This window comes from Taudactylus pleione, unplaced genomic scaffold (assembly GCF_031769625.1).
Source record: "Taudactylus pleione unplaced genomic scaffold, aTauple2 ptg000129l, whole genome shotgun sequence".
Classification (NCBI taxonomy): Eukaryota; Metazoa; Chordata; class Amphibia; order Anura; family Myobatrachidae; genus Taudactylus; species Taudactylus pleione.
The window spans coordinates 20,321,983-20,341,128 of record NW_028284531.1 but is presented as its reverse complement, the minus strand read 5'-3'; the positions used below and the strand labels follow the sequence as shown (position 1 = coordinate 20,341,128).

Genomic DNA, 19,146 nt, shown 5'->3' with positions numbered 1-19,146 from the left:
ATTCCATGAGAGGAACCTGAGTCTATGAGAAAGGGGCTGCACGTATGTAGCAGCTACAGGGCAGGGTGATTTTTGCCCTACCTGGGAGTGATGCTTTAAACTCTACAGACAAAGCATATGTTGTTTTCTGAGTTGAATTGTTCCTGTTCTATGGGACAAAGGGCCTGATTCAGACCCACTCGCGAGCGGCTGTCCACTCGCAAGTGGGTCGATGTTGTGCACTGCGCATGCGCACGACGGCGGGAGCTCCGTAGTGTGCATGCGCCAGACGCGACGAGCGAAGGACTTTCCTTCGCTCGTTGTGTCTGATCAAAGGGGGCGTGCTGTCGATGTTGATTGACAGCACGCCCCCTTTGGGGGGCGTGCCTCCCTGACGGGGGCGTTCCCAAGGGAACGCCCACCGTCAGAAGCCGGCCCACTGACATCACTAGTGATGTCAGTGGGAGTGATTTTGGCTCTGATAGAGCCAAAATCACTCCGGGCCTTGCGGTTGAAAACCTCAACCGCAGGCTCCGGCTCGTAGTTTCGATGGTCAAGACCATCGCGGCCATCAAACTGCACGCTCGTATAGGCTGTGGGTGGTGACCCACAGCTATACGAGCGTCCAGGAGGACGCTCCATAATTATGGAGGGCGGCCCTCATTCAGAGCGTGCGCTCTGCTCAGAGCGTGCGGCTCTGAATGAGGGCCAAAGTTTCAAAATGATGATTTTTTTCTCTCTCTATAAAACGATATGATAATGCTTTGCTAACAATGACAGTAGGATGTGTAGTGCCTTCTCTGAGTTGGCATTGCCAGTAGCGGTCATATTGTGATTTTCACTTTTATTGCCCAACTTTTACATGTGTACTTTGTGTGGTTTCTGCATAAGGATTTCAGATGTTCTCCGTGAGGTAATATAAATCTAGCAGGAGACCACTTGTAATAAAAAGGAAAAAAAGTCTAGTCTCTCCTTCCAACAGACCACTACAGCCTCAGCAAATACCCGGGAGATATCCCAGAGATGAGCTACCCAAGAAATTCCTGGTAATCGTGCAATAAATTGCAGATTACACAGCCTCCACGGGAAAACAATAATATACTAAACACAGATGACAGTCTCACTCCTGAATGTGGGCAGGGGGCTGGGGCTGGAAGTAATATGTGCTAAATAGTGGCTAGCTGTTACTCATGGGACATGTAGTTCAACAGTAGCTGAAATTTGCAGAAGGTTTCTGAGTTCTGTGCTAGTCTATAGTATAAGAACAGCATTAATTTAAGGTAAACTGATGAATCTTGGTATTTATGACAAATGCTCACAAGTACAGTATATATGTTATAACAGCAGAAATAAAGTGCATCCGGAAAGTATTCACAGCGCTTCACTTTTTCCACATTTTGTTATGTTACAGCCTTATTCCAAAATGGAATAAATTCATTTTTGTCCTGAAAATTCTACACACAATACCCCATAATGACAATGTGTAAAAAGTTTTTTTGAGATTTTTGCAAATGTAATTAAAAAAAACTACAACTAAGAAATCACATGAACATAAGTATTCACAGCCTTTGCTCAATACTTTGTTGATGCACCTTTGGCAGCAATTACAGCCTCAAGTCTTTTTGAATATGATGCCACAAGCTTGGCACACCTATCTTTGGGCAGTTTAGCCCATTCTCTTTTCAGCACCTCTCATGCTCCATCAGGTTGGATCGGAAGCGTCGGTGCACAGCCATTTTCAGATCTCTCCAGAGGTGTTCGATCGGATTCAAGTCTGGGCTCTGGCTGGGCCACTCAAGGACATGCACAGAGTTGTCCTGAAGCCACTCCTTTGATATCTTGGCTGTGTGCTTAGGGTCATTGTCCTGCTGAAAGATGAACCGTCGCCCCAGTCTGAGGTCAAGAGCATTCTGGAGCAGGTTTTCATCCAAGATGTTTCTGTACATTGCTGCATTCATCTTTCCCTCTATCCTCACATCTCCCAGTTCCTGTCGCTGAAAAACATCCCCACAGCATGATGCTGCCACCACCATACTTTATTGTAGGGATGATATTGGCCTGGTGATGAGTGGTGCCTGGTTTCCTAAAAACATAACGCCTGCCATTCACGCCAAAGAGTTCAATCTTTGTCTCATCAGGCCAGAGAATTTTGTTTCTCATGGTCTGAGAGTCCTTCAGGTGCATTTTAGCAAACTCCAGGTGGGCTGCCATGTACTTTTTACTAAGGAGTGGCTTCCGTCTGGCCACTCTATCATACAGGCCTGATTGATGGAATGCTGCAGAGATGGTTGTCCTTGGTTCTCTACCCACAGAGGAATGCTGTATCTCTGACAGAGTGACCATCAGGTTCTTGGTCACCTCCCTGACTAGGGCCCTTCTCCCCCGAATGCTCAGTTTAGACGGATGGCCAACTCTAGGAAGAGTCCTGGTGGTTTCGAACTTCTTCCATTTACGGATGATGGAGGCCTCAGTGCTCATTTGGACCTTCAAAGCAGCAGATATTTTCTGTACCCTTCCCCAGATTTGTGCCTCGAGACAATTCCGTCTCGGAGGTCTACAGACAATTCCTTGGACTTCATGCTTGGTTTGTGCTCTGACATGCACTGTCAAGTGTGGGACCTTATAGACAGGTGTATGCCTTTCAAAATCATGTCCAGTCAACTGAATTTACCACAGGTGGACTCCAATTAAGCTGTAGGAACATCTCAAGGATGATCAGTGGAAACAGGATGCACCTAAGCTCAATTTTGAGCTTCATGGCAAAGGCTGTGAATACTTATGTACATGTGATTTCTTAGTTGTTTTTATTTTATTAAATTTGCAAAAATCTCAAAAAAACTTTTTACACTTTGTCATTATGGGGTATTGTGTGTAGAATTTTGAGGACAAAAATGATTTTGTTCAATTTTGGAATAAGGCTGTAACATAACAAAATGTGGAAAAAGTGAAGCGCTGTGAATACTTTCCGGATGCACTGTACTTAGGAGCTCATTCAGACCCGGACGCTAAGCTGCGCTTTCACGCAGCTAAAAGGGGCCGGGTATGCAAATGCCGCGATCACACTGCCTGGTGAATGGACGCCTAAGTATAAAGACGCCCACTTTTCTCTCTTAACACATGTCATCTGCTGGAAGTGTATGAACAATCGGAACCATCGAGAGCCATTGGAGCTGCACGCAGCGCTTGAGGTAGACCTTACCCCGCCGCAAGCACTGCGATCACTGTAGGCTGAAAAACAACCAAGTGACCTGTACAATGACGCATCTTTGCTAATTATGCACACCCATAAAACTCTGGACGGCCAAACACGCCTGCGTTCGCAGCACCACTCCCCCGTTCACAAGCACCTTCCCCTGTTACCACCCACAAAAGGCGCTGTCACTCAAAGTAGCGTTCAGTCTGTGTACTACGAGCGCACGATTCCCGGCCACAGTGACTGGTTCATGCCGGCGTACTTTGACGCATAAGCATGTGCAAATGTGCGATAATCGCCCATAGCGTGCATCTGCAGCTTAGCGAACGGGTCTGAATCAGTCCCTTAGTTCATAGTTGCTGGCCACATTTGATAGAACTTGTTTTGTCATTTTCATCATTGGTCGATGTAGGGCGAGCAAATGGTAACTGTCTCTACTGCCCAAACAAAAACCCAGATTGTTTTATTTTTAGTTATTTTTTTGTTATCTGAGGATGGACATCCTAATTAGGTCATCAGCCAACCCAAAGGTTGGAGAAGATCTGCAACATCTTGCCCAATTTTAGCCATTCTGTTGCCAAATAAATGGCCACAGATTTGGTAGTACTGCTGTCAGGCCTAATGACCACACAGCTCAATTTAATATGCAGTACAATGTGATTAGCATGTATAACCCTGGTGGTGGGGGTGGGATTAATTTATGACATAGGAACCTTATTTTAATAAATAAGCTTAAACTCAGTGTTGCAGTGATTTATTAGCTAATAAAACATTCAGTTTATCAATTCCCCGGGAATTAATTATATAATTGAGGCACAATGTATATATTTCACTGGGCAGAATTCAATTCAGTGCGATGTTGAATAGCCACGAGAGGGAGCTCCTGCAGCTATTCAATACACCTTGCTGTTTTGGCGGCTAAAGGATTTCTTCTCGCACCCCCCTGGGGATGTGAGGAGAAATCCGAAAAAAAGTGTTATGAGCGCAGCTGTTTGCCGGCTTAGCGCGGCGCTAACAGCCGCGCGCCCTACACTTTAGTTGGAGAATGCCGGTTACCGTGCCTTAACACCCAGGTTAAGTCGCGAGAACTGGCATTCTCAGACTTACCTGCTTCCCGACCAGGTAAACAGCGAGTTGAATTGAATAGCTGTGGGAGCTCCCTCCCGCAGCTATTCAACATCGCACTGAATTGAATTCGGCCCACTGTGGCTTATTAGGATATTAAATGTTCTCATTTTGTGACCATTTCAATACTGGAAACAATAAGCTCTGTCCCATTATAACCCATACTTTTTTTTTATACTTACCTCTCCGATGTCCCACGGAGTAGCGCTACAGAAAACGCTTGGAAAATGGCCGCTGCTGCCATTTTCCCGGCATTTTGAGCATGCGTAATAGGAAATAAACGGGAAAATGGCTGCCACGCCATTTTGTTAGTGATCTGTGCATGCGCTGTAGACTGGGAGAGAGGAGGGAGCCCCGGAGAGGAGTGAACACGGGCCCCCTTCTCTCTTAATACGTTCCTGTATATATAGATATATGTGCTGTATATACTTCTCTAGCAGTGCACCATTATATATAGTTTAACTGTGGAGATGCAGAGCCGAGTGCTGATGCACAGTATGATTTGATGGTAAAAATATGAAGCCAAAGAGAACATGGACATGCCCCCATTTTGTATAACTGTCCTGGTCTCCGCACCCCAAACGCTGCAGCATGTCAATGATTGGCTGGTTCTTTATCTTCATCCACTTTATCTCCATCCAAGTCTTAGTAAATAGAACGCCAGTTTGGGAACCACTGGCAAGGGCATAATTACCGTGTGTGAAGTTGCTATGGGGCCTATAGGGCCCACTTCCCCCCTGCACCCACTTTTGGTGGAGTGAGTACCCCATCCCTCCTCTCATATGACTCTCCTCACCACCAACACTGAGGAGAGACACTGCTATGAAGGCCCCATAGCAAAATTTTTACACCTATAAGTTGTATTATTTGCACCAAGTGTAGGCCAGTGCAAGAACACCCTGATGAGGTCTGCTATGAAACTAGGGGCTGATTCTGAATTGGGACTAAAGCCCCCTCAAAAATTAAGCAACTTTGCATCTGGAACAATCAATGTTGCGATGCAAGGAGTGTATTTTGCATACAGGGTAAAAATCGATTGCTTCCTCATGTAGCCCACAAATGCTGGACAGATTTATTTTTATGCTGCAATATAGATTTGAGTTTGGACTATACTTTCCAATTTTTAAAGTCTCTTATCCGGGAGAGGCCCCCATCTACAGTGCAACATGGTTTTGCCAAGTTGCTTGCTTTATTTTTATTTTTTTGCTTTGCACCCAAATCAGAATCAGCCAATAATACCCCTTTCACACTGCCAGCAAATAACCCGTGTTACTGCACATGTACGGGTTACTGTGCCGTGTGAAAGGGCCCAGTTGAAATAACCCGGGTCGAGTGACCCGGCATTTCAACCTGGGTAATGAGCAGGGTTGAACACGAGTTCAACCTGGCTCGCAGTGCAGAGTGAACAAGTAACCCGGGTCGATGGCGAGCCGGGTCCTGTTCACTGCATAGGGAAAGCCGTGGCTTGGAGATGATCTCATCTCCAAGCGCCTGCTCAGCAGCGATGGCTGTGATGTCCTCGACCCGACATTATTGCCAGGTCGGGCCGCCAGTCTTAAAGGGGTCTCAACCGGGTCACACCTGGGATCGAAGCATGTAGTAATTCCAGGTGTGACCTGGCAATTGCGATGTGAAAGGACCCCTAACTGTGCAGTTAGTGGTGGTCTGTCCGCAAAGATGTGTACAACTCTACATATGGCAAATACTGTATATGCATTTAGTTCCTTGAATGCAATGCAGGAGAAAAGGATGTAATCCATAGGTCAACAATGACAATGTCAACAGTTATGATGTCAACATTGTTGAAATGTCGACAGTGTCAGAATGTCGACATTAGTGTTAGGCTGCAGAGGGTGGGGATTAGAGTTAGGAATAGAGAAAAAATACTCTCCCGAAATGTCGGAGGAATGGAGGTCTGACCCGGAAGTCACAATCACGTGACCGCTGGCACCTAGAAAACACTGCTGGGGCCACTGCAGCTGTCAGGAGCAGGTAAGTCACTGCTTAACCACCAGGGGCGGGATGCACCAAACGGAAAATGCGGTAAAACCCCTTTTTACCGCATTTTCCGTATGCAGCAATCTCCTGGCCGCCGGGCTGCGATGCGGAGGGTAACGCCAGCTATTGCTGGCGTTACCCTATAGAAGCCTATGGGCTTCTACCGCATCACGCTGGTATGAGGGATCCGATCGGATCCCTCCCAGCATTCCCCGTGGCTGTCCCGTCACTGCGCATGCGCAGACGGACTCCCGAGTCATAAACCCGGAAGTCCACTGTGCAGGAGAGATCGCAAAGGACACCTCTTATCGGAAGAGCTGTCCTTTGCTGTACAGATCGCATATGTTAGTGCATATGCGATCTGTACAATGGCGATGTCCAGTGGTAAGTATTACTGCGTCCCGCCCCAGGGATGATATGTCGACATTCTAACATGTCGACAATTCTTTACTGTCTACATGATGACTGTGGACAACTTGCATTCATCTCTGCATCAGCTCCTGTTTTTTTCTGCAGTTAATATTCAAACTAATCATAAAATTATTTGCAGACCAACTTAATAGAAATGTTATTGTTTAATTGGAATGATAAAAGGTATCCACAAAGTCTGCAAGTAAGCAATAAAGGTAAAGAAGTGAATGAAAGACAAATTGCCCCCCAAAAAAGCAAGTGTAGATTTGGGCCAATTGAGTGTCTGGGCTGCTGTTACTAATGTAACATCATCTATTTGGGCAGCTGATATGCTAAATTAATTGTAAATAAAGTAGCAGGAAGCCTGATTTTTACATTTTGCCTATACTGTATAACTATGTAGTGAAAATATTTAGTTAAATGCTAACTAATAGGGTTGTTGTAGGACTTGAATTATTTTCTAGAATATCTTCTACAGATTGCATTTCTTTTTCTCACTATGGGCGGGATGTACTAAAGGAAAAATGCGATAAAAACCCCGTTTTCGGGTTTTTTACCGCATTTCCATATGTACTAAGCCCCGCCCACCCTTTTTTCGGCGTGGAAGGTAACGCCAGAAAAACCTGGCGTTACCCTATAGAAGCCTATGGGCTTCTTACCGGACCCCGCATCCGACGCTTCGCCACCACCCTGCCGTCGCCCAGCGCTGGCCCCCACTCACCTGCACACCATTGTCGCCGGCCCGCGCTCCTCCTGGGTCCTCCGCCTCCTCCTAATCTTCTTCCGGGTGCAGGGAGGAGGAGCCCAGGGCTTCCTGCACATGTGACCAGCAGGAAGCTCCCGGGGCTCGGAGAGGGCGGGTCCCATGGAGACCCCATCACCAGGCATCGGCTGCTTCGCAAAGGGCAGCTCTTATCGCAAGAGCTGTCCTTTGCGATACTAATCGCATATGTTAGTACATATGCGATTAGTAAGGTTGCGGTGACTGGTGGAATGGTCACCGCAACCTTAGTACATCCCACCCTATGGGGGAGATGCATACTTACTGACTTTTATTATCTCCTCTCCGAGAGGAGACACAGCTGGGCACTAAATGATGCATTTTCACGTAATTTAGTCCAGCTCCCTCCATAAGGAGCCGCGATTCCCAGCATTCATCTCTCCATCCTGCCCACTTCACTAGGAAGCGGGAGATCCAGATACTCTTCCTGGGGTGCAGGGGGCTACCTGAAAATTCGGTAGCCTCATGTAACTTCCAGGAGAGTAGGTAAGTATATGGGCCATATTTATTAATCTATGTGAACAGCCCCCGATAATAAGGATTCCTTATCGCCACAATTTGTGCCAATAAGGAATCATTCACCCACAGTCACTGTATTTTCTGCTTTGGCAAGCTGCACATGCACCGCGGCAAGCAACAGGCTAACATGTTAGCTGCAGGGCCCAAGCTCTCGAATGCTTTGTATTCTGGAGCTCAGTAAATCCGACAGAGGCAGCAGCCTCCATAGAAAGCTATGGGGGCTGCTGCTTCTTTCGGAAATGGAGGGATCGCCGCAGTTATTATTACCAGACAATAACATAATATAACTTGGCCTAGTAGCAATATATGGTATGTCATCATGGCTAGGGGAGGATGGAGGGGGGGTCAGACATAGATTCCTAAAAATCTGAGAGTAAAGCTGGGTTCACACTAATCGATATATAATGGCTGATCTTACAATCCGTGATTGATCGCAACAACCATTGTATAGTAGTGTGTAACCCCAAATCCACCTACTTCATGAATGTATGAATTGGATCGTGGCCTCTTCCGATCTGCTGTGCTGCACACCAGAGGGGACAATGCCACGGCCGGCATGGTGTTGTTGCATTAAGCCTGTAACTATATATCACGTAGTCTGACTTACGGCAGATCATGCAGTGTGTACAGCGATCTGCTATATATCATTTCATCACCTCGTCGCTGTGTCGGAGAGATCAAATAAAACTATCATGTAGAGTTTCCCCGGTACCATATACAAGTGACAGCAACGCCAAACAGTTGCAGCAGTGCAACTAACAAACTTGCATCATGACAGCTACAGAACTAGATGATGAGAGTGTAATCTTGTTTCTGTATGTCCTTGGTGTGAACAAAGTCACAGGTGCTGAGAGGGGTATACAAAGTACCGGGGCCCTGGCCTCTCTGGGGGCCCCAGCTTGCCTGGAATGGAGCAACCATGCCATCCTTATTGCTTTGTGGTGCTGCAGACTTTTCCATGAAAGACTGTGGACATCAGTGAAGTTTGGAAGACTATTGCTTGTCTACAGGTATGTGATGGATTACAGTATTATAAAGATGTGAAATGTCCAACTAGAAAAGGATAGCATCAGTAAACTGAACACACAGCTTTAAAATATTTTGAGTCACTTTTTGGCTAAATGCAATATGCAAAGCTATTGTGATGCTCTGTACTAGGATGGGAATCCATAAAGGAATTGATGGTTTGGAGAACGGAAGAATTTTTCCACCATTCGAGCCAGTCTTCATTAACCAGAATGATCTCTCACTTACTGAACTTCATAAAAATGTTAAGTTTTTCTCAGAACGAATAACAATTATTAATGAAAGTACATTTAAATAAAAACATGCATACTTTGATTTAATGTGTGGTACTTCTGCAAGCAGAGTAGAGCACAGCAGAGTATATAAATGGATCTTTACTAATAGATTTCAGTGTCTGGAGACCACATCTTTGCCTCATTTGTAGCAGCTGTTTCATTTTTCACATGTAGTATTGGTGTGTAGAGAAACCCCTTCCATACAAGGCACAATGGCTTATACCATAGTCTGTGTCAGGATTATTACACACAACAGCTATACATCCTGCTTTGTACGTTTTTCCCGATGCCCATGCTGAGGTAGGAGATTATTTCTTTCTTTGTACTGTATAAATCAGAGCAATGTCACAGATCACAGCATTGCAAAGTAACCTTTGAAGATTTTGCTTTTTAAGTTTGAGGAGAGTATTGCACTGACAGACTTGACAAATGTATATGGTAAGTTCATAGACTCTCTATAGCTCATATAGGAGCCGAAGCAGAGTTCGACAGGAGTCTTTTTGCAGAGGGTATCATGTGTAGGGATGGACATCGGAAGTCGATGGTTAGCAATCATTGATGTTCCCAATTTGATGTAAGTACTTTCCCATCGAATTGCGGGTATTCGATGGTTCCAAGCCATCAGATGCTGTTTTCCAATGCCCATGCGATGGCTGACAGCTTTTATGCAGCTGCAGACACCCGGATGTGGTGACAGCAGCACAGCTATTGTGTGCATGCGGAAAGCTATGAATGCTTCTGCACATGCGCACAGTATGACCATCAATGGTTATAACATCGGATGATTTCGATGTGATGGCTACTAGCCATCGCATAATTGAAATTGATGTTGGAAGCCAGGAAACCATTTGATGCCGGGCTTGTGATGTCCATCCCTAATCAAGTGTGTTTTCACACTGTATATGCTCCACACTGACCTCAGTCGCATTTATACTTGTGACTGAAGGGCTGTAACTGGGTGGACTATACAGAGTTATGCATAAACGTAAACACGCCTGTTGTCAGACGGGTCTTTTGCACCAAGGATGGGGCTGGTGGAAGTAGGCACTGCTGATGATGATGGCTGTGAAACTAAGCGTACAGATTGGGAGGGGCAAGCTGCAGACATGCATGCAACTCAGCATATGTATATGGTTCTGCGCACACATTGAGGGAGCAATTACGGCTAACTTGCGTTCAATTGATTTGAACTGTTGATAGGTATTTAGATGGATGCACATATATTTGTGAACTGGCAAGAAATCAAAATTGGCTAATTATTATTTTTTTCACATCAGTTTAATATTTACACTTGGATCTCAATGGCATACTTGTTATGCGGGCATCTTTAACTAGGAATAATCCTGAAAACACACACACATTGGCAGTGCCAATGTGCCAGGAGAGTCTGTAAACTCTACATTTGAATGCCAGTGTTTCATACAGATCCCAATGACTGCCTTCTTCTGTAAGGGCTGTAAGGTCTTCTTAGTTTGTAGGAAGTTATAAAATATACAACTTTCTAGCATAGGAACTTGACCACTGCCCTAGACCCTTCCTCCCCCCTATTAATCCTGTATGCTTAGGTGTCATCCCTGTTTGTTTTGCCTTTAGAATCCTGGTTTGCTAGTTCCAACTAATACAGAGAACTGTCAGTCCCTGTCTGGGCTTCCAACCTCCTGACTGGTTGGGATTTGGTGCCTGCTACTTACTTTTACCATACAGACTGAGAGTTTGGATGCAGGAGGGGAGGGCAGATCTGCCTCATCTGTCTCTGAGATGTAAGAAGAGAGCACGGTGAGAACAGGGAGCCCATGAGAGAGGGGATTGGAGAAAGGGGAGGGGGCTGCCGGCAACTAATACTGAGAAGTCAGAAAGACCCAACAAGCAAATGCAACTGTAAACCTGTGCAGGATGCAGGACAATTCCAGCCGGACCCAGAGCTCCTGAGCTGTGACTGCCCAGGAGGAGGGGAGGTGCAGAGTGACCGGTGAGAGAGGTGAGAGACTGCAGCTTGTGGTACTGTGCAGAGGGTTAGGTCCTGGGGGTGCACAGGGACAGAAGATTAGGTCCTGGGGGTGCACAGAGATAGAGGGTTACAAGCTGTCATTCTCTGCCCTGCACTCCGTGTCCTGCTTCCTAGGAGACTTCTTGACCCACCCTCTCTCTATCTTTCACTCTGACCCCGCTAGAGTGTAACCCGCCCCTTCAGCTTCTGCTCCTCCCTGCCCCGTGTCTATCAGTGCTTTCTTCCCTGCTTCCTGCTCTCTTAGATGTTGGCATGTGTGGGGAGGACCTGCAGGATGACAGTCACCAGACATTGATTAATGACATTGAACATGTCAGATGACATCAGCTAATTACTTCACGTGTCACAGACTGAGATTGTGTTGTGAAATATTTAAGTGGTGCATTCTTAGAGCCGTATTCAATATGAGCCGAGCTGCGATACTTTTTCGCATCCCGGACTTTTCGCCTACTTTGCCTGTTTTGTAGGCGGAAAAGTATCGCGCGCGTGCCCGCTTTACCCCGTAATCAATTTGAAAGTACGCGAAAACGGGCCCCCAGCGAAACGTGAACAGGCGGAAAGTACTGTCAGATTTGGGGAAATCAGCCTGACACCCCCCAAAAGATGCTCTGACATGGGGGTTCCCTATGGTACCCCCTGATTTGGCTTGCTGAAGGTATTTGGTGTTTTTAAACGGGCTCAATAGCTGCTAAATAGCGTTTTTGTATAAGTGGTGCAGAATAGTATTCAGGAGTATTTTTTGCAGAAAATAAGTTATCCCATCAACTTTGCGGTACTTGAAAATGGGGGCCAGCATATTTAAAAGTTGCTAAAGTGAATTTGAAAAAATCGTGAAAAATCCACCTGCCGCAAGCACCTGCAATCAAACAAACACTTAGGGCATACTTGGGCCCCCCCCCCCCCCCAGAGTCAAGTTCGCTAGTTTTTAACTTTGTCCCCCAACATTTTTTTTTTTTTGCCCCCTTTTTCAAAGTCATTTTTTGGGGTGTCCTTAAGTGTTTTTTTATTTTTTTTATTTGACACAGTTTACCTTTGGGGCACTGTCTGAAGGCTGCACTGGGGTTCCCGCAATGTTGCACCCCAAAACCCCAATTCTGCACTTTTTTCTGCCTGCTATTCATAGGCAAAACTTTTTCGCCTAGTACATTGCATTGACTTTCTGCCTAAGTGGAAAGTCTTTCAAATTGAATACGGTGTAAAAGCAAAACAGGCGAAAATGACGTCATCGGCGAAAAAGTATCGCGGATCCGGACTTTTCGCCTCAAATTGAATACAGGCCTAAATGGGAAAACTGATAGAAAGTCAATGCAATCAAAGAGATGCATTGTGGTACCAAATATATTATTATGATTATTGTGTTATCTATATAGCACTTTCATCCCAATAGAATTCAAAGGGACAATCCAATTAGCTGCAAGGGGTGCGTGTTGCCATGGGAACGGCGTTCAAACGCGGCAACAGCACCACATTCCGCTGCTTTCTAGCAGGCTGAACTCACTCAATTTTGTACGCAGCCCGATGAGGATGCACACAGTTTTGTGCGACTTCAGGCTGCCACTGAGTACATCAAGTATAATTGGATTGACCCCAAAGTGCTTTGCATTGTATCCATATGGATTGTATTTGTAGGGATATTGGTGTATATTCATTCCATCACAAATGGGTTTATACATTAAATGTACAGCTGACAGGATTGGGATCACATTCATCTGTCTTATATCACACACTGAATAATGTATGTATGAATCTCATTTACAGACCAACTGGGTGCTCAGTCTGCACAAGTCCATATGTTGCAGGTTATTAGGCTACTGTGGATACACTATGAAACACTGCACATATGAAACCTGTAAACTCCCCATCACAGCTGTCTGTCTGCAGCTCCAGTCCAGCACAGTGTGGCATAAGGACGCTGTATATCCTGACTGGGGTATGGACAACTATCATCCACGGGAACACTGGACCAACAAACAAGATGTGGGCATTTGCCTCTGCTGGGGCTATCTGACTATGCTAGGAGGCTCCCCGAAGGGATGTATAACTGTGTTCCTCCAGTCCCTGCCCAGTGCATCATTGGCTGTCCTGCTCATCCTGACGCTCCTGTCCTGGAGAACCTGTGAAGCCGGAGGCCTAAACTGTTAGTAAGCAGAGGATGAGTCTGGTTAAACTTTTGGGGCTGATAATAAGCTGAACGTCTGTTTTAAACTTTTAAGAATAGTAGTCAGAGTGTGTGAAATGTGATTCTCCCCAGGGGTAAGCTGCTGGGTTTAATGTAGAGATATTTTCAGAAGGGAGATGTCTTTAGTCAGCAAGATGCGTGCACTCATAAAGCCTTCTATCTATATGTCTGAGAGATCCAGATGACTGCACACACCACATGACACATAGTGGAATTAACATAGATGTTTTACATATTCTACCACAGTTGGTTAATAGCTCCAACAAAAAGACACACTTTAAATCTACCATTGCAAACAAGCCAGTACTGATGCGGTAAGCGTTTTAAATTCCACTAAACTCATTCCATATTGATCCTTAATCAGCAGCAGGCAATTTTCAGATATCAAGCTATCGAGTCATCAATCCTCACTCCAATTCCTGGGAAGGCAGGATTGCACACTACCAATGATAGTTCCCACCACTTACGCAGTGATAAAGTAAAGCCAACATTTATTGTTTAAGCTGAAATTTTTATCACTTACCATAACTTCATTCATGAGATCATTTAAGAGTTATCATTCCTGTGGTTATGCGCATGATCATCCAGACAGGACAGTTGAGAACCAGAAACTCTTTGATGAGCTGTAATATTGGCAGGAACTCTATTCTGAAATGCGCCATGGCACTACAAGTACCAGCATTCCCTGACACATTTGTGCTGCCTTGGCATGTTGGGATTTATCATTTCCACAACAGCTGGTGTTGCATGTCTGTTCATCTTTTTCTATATGTGACTTCCATCAGCTGTGTCTTTGTAAACAGCTGTGTTTGCAGACGATCCAGTCACTGAAGTTATACTTGTCCACCCTAATGTCTCTGTGCACACTGGTATATTACATGTCTTTTCTTGTTAAACATTTGGCAGTAAACTAATCAGGGTACCAGATGGGAGGCCGCTGATTTCCAACAGTTATGATGTTTTAGAAGGTTAGATTACAAAAGTTAACAATTTTCATTCTCATATTTTAAAAGACACATCTGGTGATTAATCTAGTATTAAAGTCTGAGGGCCTGATTCATTACCGTTCGCAAACTGCAATTATGCACGCAATCGGCCGATTGTTGTGTACTGCGCATGCGTATGTATCGCAGTGCATGAGCCGGCCACTGCGATCGGAACTGCGATCACAGTGACCACGCAGGCCCATCGCAGAGTGATTGACAGGAAGTGCCGTTTGTTGGTGGTGACGAGGTGGTCGGCGAAACACAGGCGTGCCAGTGCGTTTGAATGCCGTTGCATGGGCATGCTTAAATTATCCACTACGAAGCCATACACAGCCTGAGGACACATAGCATGCGATGAAGTTAGCAGTTTCTGAGTAAGGTCAGAGCTTGTGCAAGTGTGCGTGAGGCTGCAATGGTACTCGATTGTACCGATGGTTTCGCAGTCTTGCTAAACATTTACGAATGTGTGTAAGGTAAAGCGGGCGTCCTTGTGTAGTGCTGCGGCAGCATAGCGATCGCAATGAATTAGCATTCTATCGCAGTTGAACTGTGTACGTAATCGCTATTGCATTTGCAGCTGCGATCGATAGTGAATCAGGCCTGGAGACCTTTAAGCTTCCACGCATATAACATTCATCTTTCCTATCAGTCTACTAGTTGGCTTGTTGGAACAAAACTCTGATACTGTATGGGAGCAAATGACAATCAACCGTTTGCTCCCATGTTCACTCAGACAAGTTTGTTAAATCAAACAGTTTTAACCTACTTGTCTGAGGGGTCTATTTACTAAGCAGTGTTATGAGACCGAGTGAAAAGTGATAAGAAAGTGATAAGGTGCCAGCCAATCACCTCCTAACTGTCATCTCACAGGCTGTGTTTGAAAAATGACAGTTGGGAGCTGATTGGCTGGCACCTTATCACAGACTTGTCACTTTTCACTCTGTCTCCTAACACTGCTTAGTAAATAGACCCATGAATGTCTTTATACCTCTGTAATTCGGAATTTGGGTGCAAATCTCTGATTGTTATTTGCTCCTATACTTTACCAAATTATCGTTCTAACAAGGTACTGGAGGCTATGACTGAATGAGTTGCACAACGGAAAAGGCATATACTGATAAAAGCAGAGGACTGATAAGAGATCCATGTGAAACCCAAACAGATAGTGGGCATAGAGGGAGAATTTCCCATTGGCAGAGACACAAAAATAGCAGTTTGATAGGTAGTAACTGACTCCACTATGGACCCTAAGACTTTGCTGTAAATAGATTTTTGACCACATTTGTGAGTGCAGTTTTAATGTAATGTTAGGGGCAGAAGCACAATTTGGATTCATGAATGTAGTGATAGGGGTGGAAAAGGAGTTATGTGGATGGTTGTACACAAGTTGCTGAAGTAGTTTGGAGGCAAGAGTTGGTTTCTTTAAGATAGGTGAGAGCAGAGCCATAACAGGGCTTAACTCTGCCCTGTGCTGCTTCCACCCCTTTTGTGTATGACGTTGCGTATACGGAGCGGGGCCAGCAGTACCTGGAGCATCTTCAAGATGATACGGTCAGCTGTACACACGGCAGGGTGCCTGCATATAGCATCCACAGGGTTGAGGGTTCAGGTTGTGGAGTGAGATGTTGAGATGAGTTCTTTAAGTAGCCCTCAGCAGTATGGGAGCAGTTCTGCAGCTGGTGGGTCTGGTCTGGTATGGTGTGCCATGGCTGGGTGATATGTCAGTGGCCATGAGAAGGAGCAGGTTGAGAAAGGGGACAGGCAAGGATGAATTGTGCAATATTTGTTTCTGCTTATGTAGGCTGGTGAGCGTCGTGGGTGCATGGCACACAACAGTGCAGGGGAGTACACTAGTGAGGAGGGAAGTAGTGGAAGAAATATAATAATAGAGGAGGGAGAAATCGGAGGAGAAGTAGAGTGGTGTGAGAGATGTGGATTAGCTGCGGAAGTAATGAGAGTAGTTAGAAACAATTGATCCAATTAGTGCAGAGTAATGCTTTTATTATTGATATAACTTAAAAATGTGCCTGTAAAACTATAGCTTGTCAATACTTTGTTATGATGTCATCAGTAAAAATTTATGTACAAGCGTTTTCGACCCTGGTACAGTATGCTGCATCAATGTGCACACAGAGGAATGTGACGTGCAATAAAGCAATGTGAGAGGCAAAACATTGCATTTGCATTCATTTCATCGCACCATGGTTTGTTCTGGGGCACATTTGCATCTTTACCTTGATTTGAGTCTCAAGGGTATATTTACTAAAGTGCGTTTTTTTAGAAGTAGAGATGTTGCCCATAGCAACCAATCAGATTCTAGCTATTATATTCTGGAAGGTGCTAGATAAATGATAAGTAGAATCTGATTGGTTGCTATGGGCAACATCTCCACTTCAAAAAATCTGCACTTTAGTAAATATACCCCTAACTGTAAATAAGGCCTATAGTTACTGAATCAGATCAAATTACTGTGCCAAGAACAGACAGTTTCAGATGGATGGATCTAGTAGCTCAAGTTACCTGTTCTGATCAGTTTAAAGTGGTTCAATATGTGAACGGAAGATACCGTACTTACCTGAAGCACATATTGTAACAAAAACAATCAAACCTGCAAATAATTTAATGTTTTACCTACAAAATTCATACAAAATAAATCAATCACCAACTACAATTTTATCCTCTATGTTTAGTATTGTCAAACAAGAGTTTTGATGACGCCATCTCATTGAGACACCTGGATTTCATAGTGAAGAGGTCCACACGGGAGATTTCAGGTGGCTATGTACAGGAAGATAATACTGTGACACATGAAGGCCACGCTTTGAACATGCAATGGAAGGGGAAGACATGGCCCTGCGCTGTCCTCCTCAAACTATCTCGACATGTTTTAGTTTCTGCATTAGGGTCCAACCTGGCTTGGAATATTTTTCCTTATGACAGCTGTGACCAGGATTTGAAGCCAACAGAGAACCTTATCAGCCCTCTGAAGCTCTTGCAAGTTAATGTGAAACCACTGCTGCTCCACAGAGTCCTGAGATTCTTAGGAGATTTGGGATTCCTAGTTGAGTCCCAACAATCTAAAGCGCTCTCTCTGCTAAAGAAGAAAATATACAAATCAGGAAAGCCGGTGAAGAACTCCAGCATGCAGTCCACTGGTAGGTGATTTGAATAGACAATGCATGCTGGGCCTCTGCCTCCTGTCCCTTTCTGCCTCCTCTGGACCTCATTCACAAAGAGCCGAGGCACAGCGCAAAATTGTCTTTGGTAGTGTCATGTGCCTGGATTTGCACAAATGGACCTAGATGTCAAAGCACATAGGTTTATGGAGCAAACAGCACAAGCTTCACCTACTGGTGAAGTGAGCATGTCCCTGTCACAATATTGAGGTTATGCATCGGTGATCTTAGTTTTAGTAGAGCTCTAGTACAGCAGTGCAAAAATGAGATTACATTTTGCAAAGCAAGATTACTGAAACGAGATAAGGGGGTAGAGAGGCATTTTAGTTATATAAAAGGGGTGCTTGTAAAGTTGACTCTCTGATGTGTACCCATTTGCACAGTGCCTCTTCACATTTTTCTGCCTCTCTGCCCAAATAGGTGCACTTGTAATTTGCCAAGGTATCTCCTGAAACCGAAGAGTAGGTTTGCGTGGGGCTGACATTTTAGACGCACCAATGAAAACCCAAGTGATTTTGCGCTGTGAATCGAGTTGTTATTGTAAATGAGCCCTTCTGTCCATTGCTATGCTGCATGCATTGTGATTGTTATAACTAGTATTATCCCTTATTTCTATAGCACCAATATATTCCATAGAGATTGTGGGGGGAAAAACAAACAGATACAATGTACAAAAAAACCTTACAATGATTTACAATACTGTAACAAATAATGAAACTGTAGGTGAAAGGGCCCTGATTTCTAGAACTTACAGGTAAATGAGACATAATGCAGAAGTTGTTTATTTGAATAGTGGGCCAGGTCAGATGTACTCAAAGGTGAACATTGTGTTTAATAATGCTATATGAACCAGTCACCCAGCTAGCTTCTATGCAAGCACAGGCATAAAGTATGCAGAGGAACAAATATTAGGGGGGAAATGTCAGGAGTAGACAGTAGTGTGACTGTTGTAGATGAAGAGTACATTGAGGAAGGAAGGTGGTGGTGATAGTGATTGGGGTCATACCAGTGTATTTAGCAAATTTGCTAAACATCTCTGAAAAAATATGTTATTGGAGCATGTTTGAAGGTTAATGGTTAGTCCGATGGTATGATGTCATGTATTCCTAGTTAGAGGTGCATCACAGAATAAAGCTGGCCACACACTAGACCAACTTACATCCAACCAGCCAACTTGTTGATTGGTTGGAATGAAAATCTGGTAATGTATGGGAGTAACTGATGATTAGCAATTTGCTCCTAAATGCCAGAAAACAGATGAAAATGGTCGTCAGACAAGTTTGTTAAATGTTTGATCTAAACTATTTGTTCAAACAACAGTTTTTGTTCATTTTCTGGCGTTTGGGAGTAAATTGCTGATTGTCATTTGCTTTCATACCTTACCAGATTTTCATTCCAACCAATCAACAAGTTGGCTGGTTGGATGTAAGTTGGTCTAGTGTGTGGCCAGCTTAAGACTTGGAGATGGGAGTTGGAGGTCGTTATAAGGG

General features: G+C 44.6%; 1 protein-coding gene across 2 annotated transcripts in view; it reads left to right on the top strand.

Moving 5' to 3' along the window:
* Positions 1–11,185: 11,185 nt before the first annotated feature.
* LOC148523700 (cell surface hyaluronidase CEMIP2-like) overlaps positions 11,186–19,146 on the top strand; it is a 102,121-nt gene continuing 94,160 nt past the window's right edge. For both annotated transcript variants that reach the window (XM_088472939.1, XM_088472938.1), the window contains exons 1-3: positions 11,186–11,285; positions 13,074–13,452; positions 17,171–17,635. In XM_088472939.1, the coding sequence (XP_088329065.1) occupies positions 13,140–13,452; positions 17,171–17,635 (778 nt within the window). In that variant the 5' untranslated portion in view covers positions 11,186–11,285; positions 13,074–13,139. The remainder of the gene's footprint in view (positions 11,286–13,073; positions 13,453–17,170; positions 17,636–19,146) is intronic.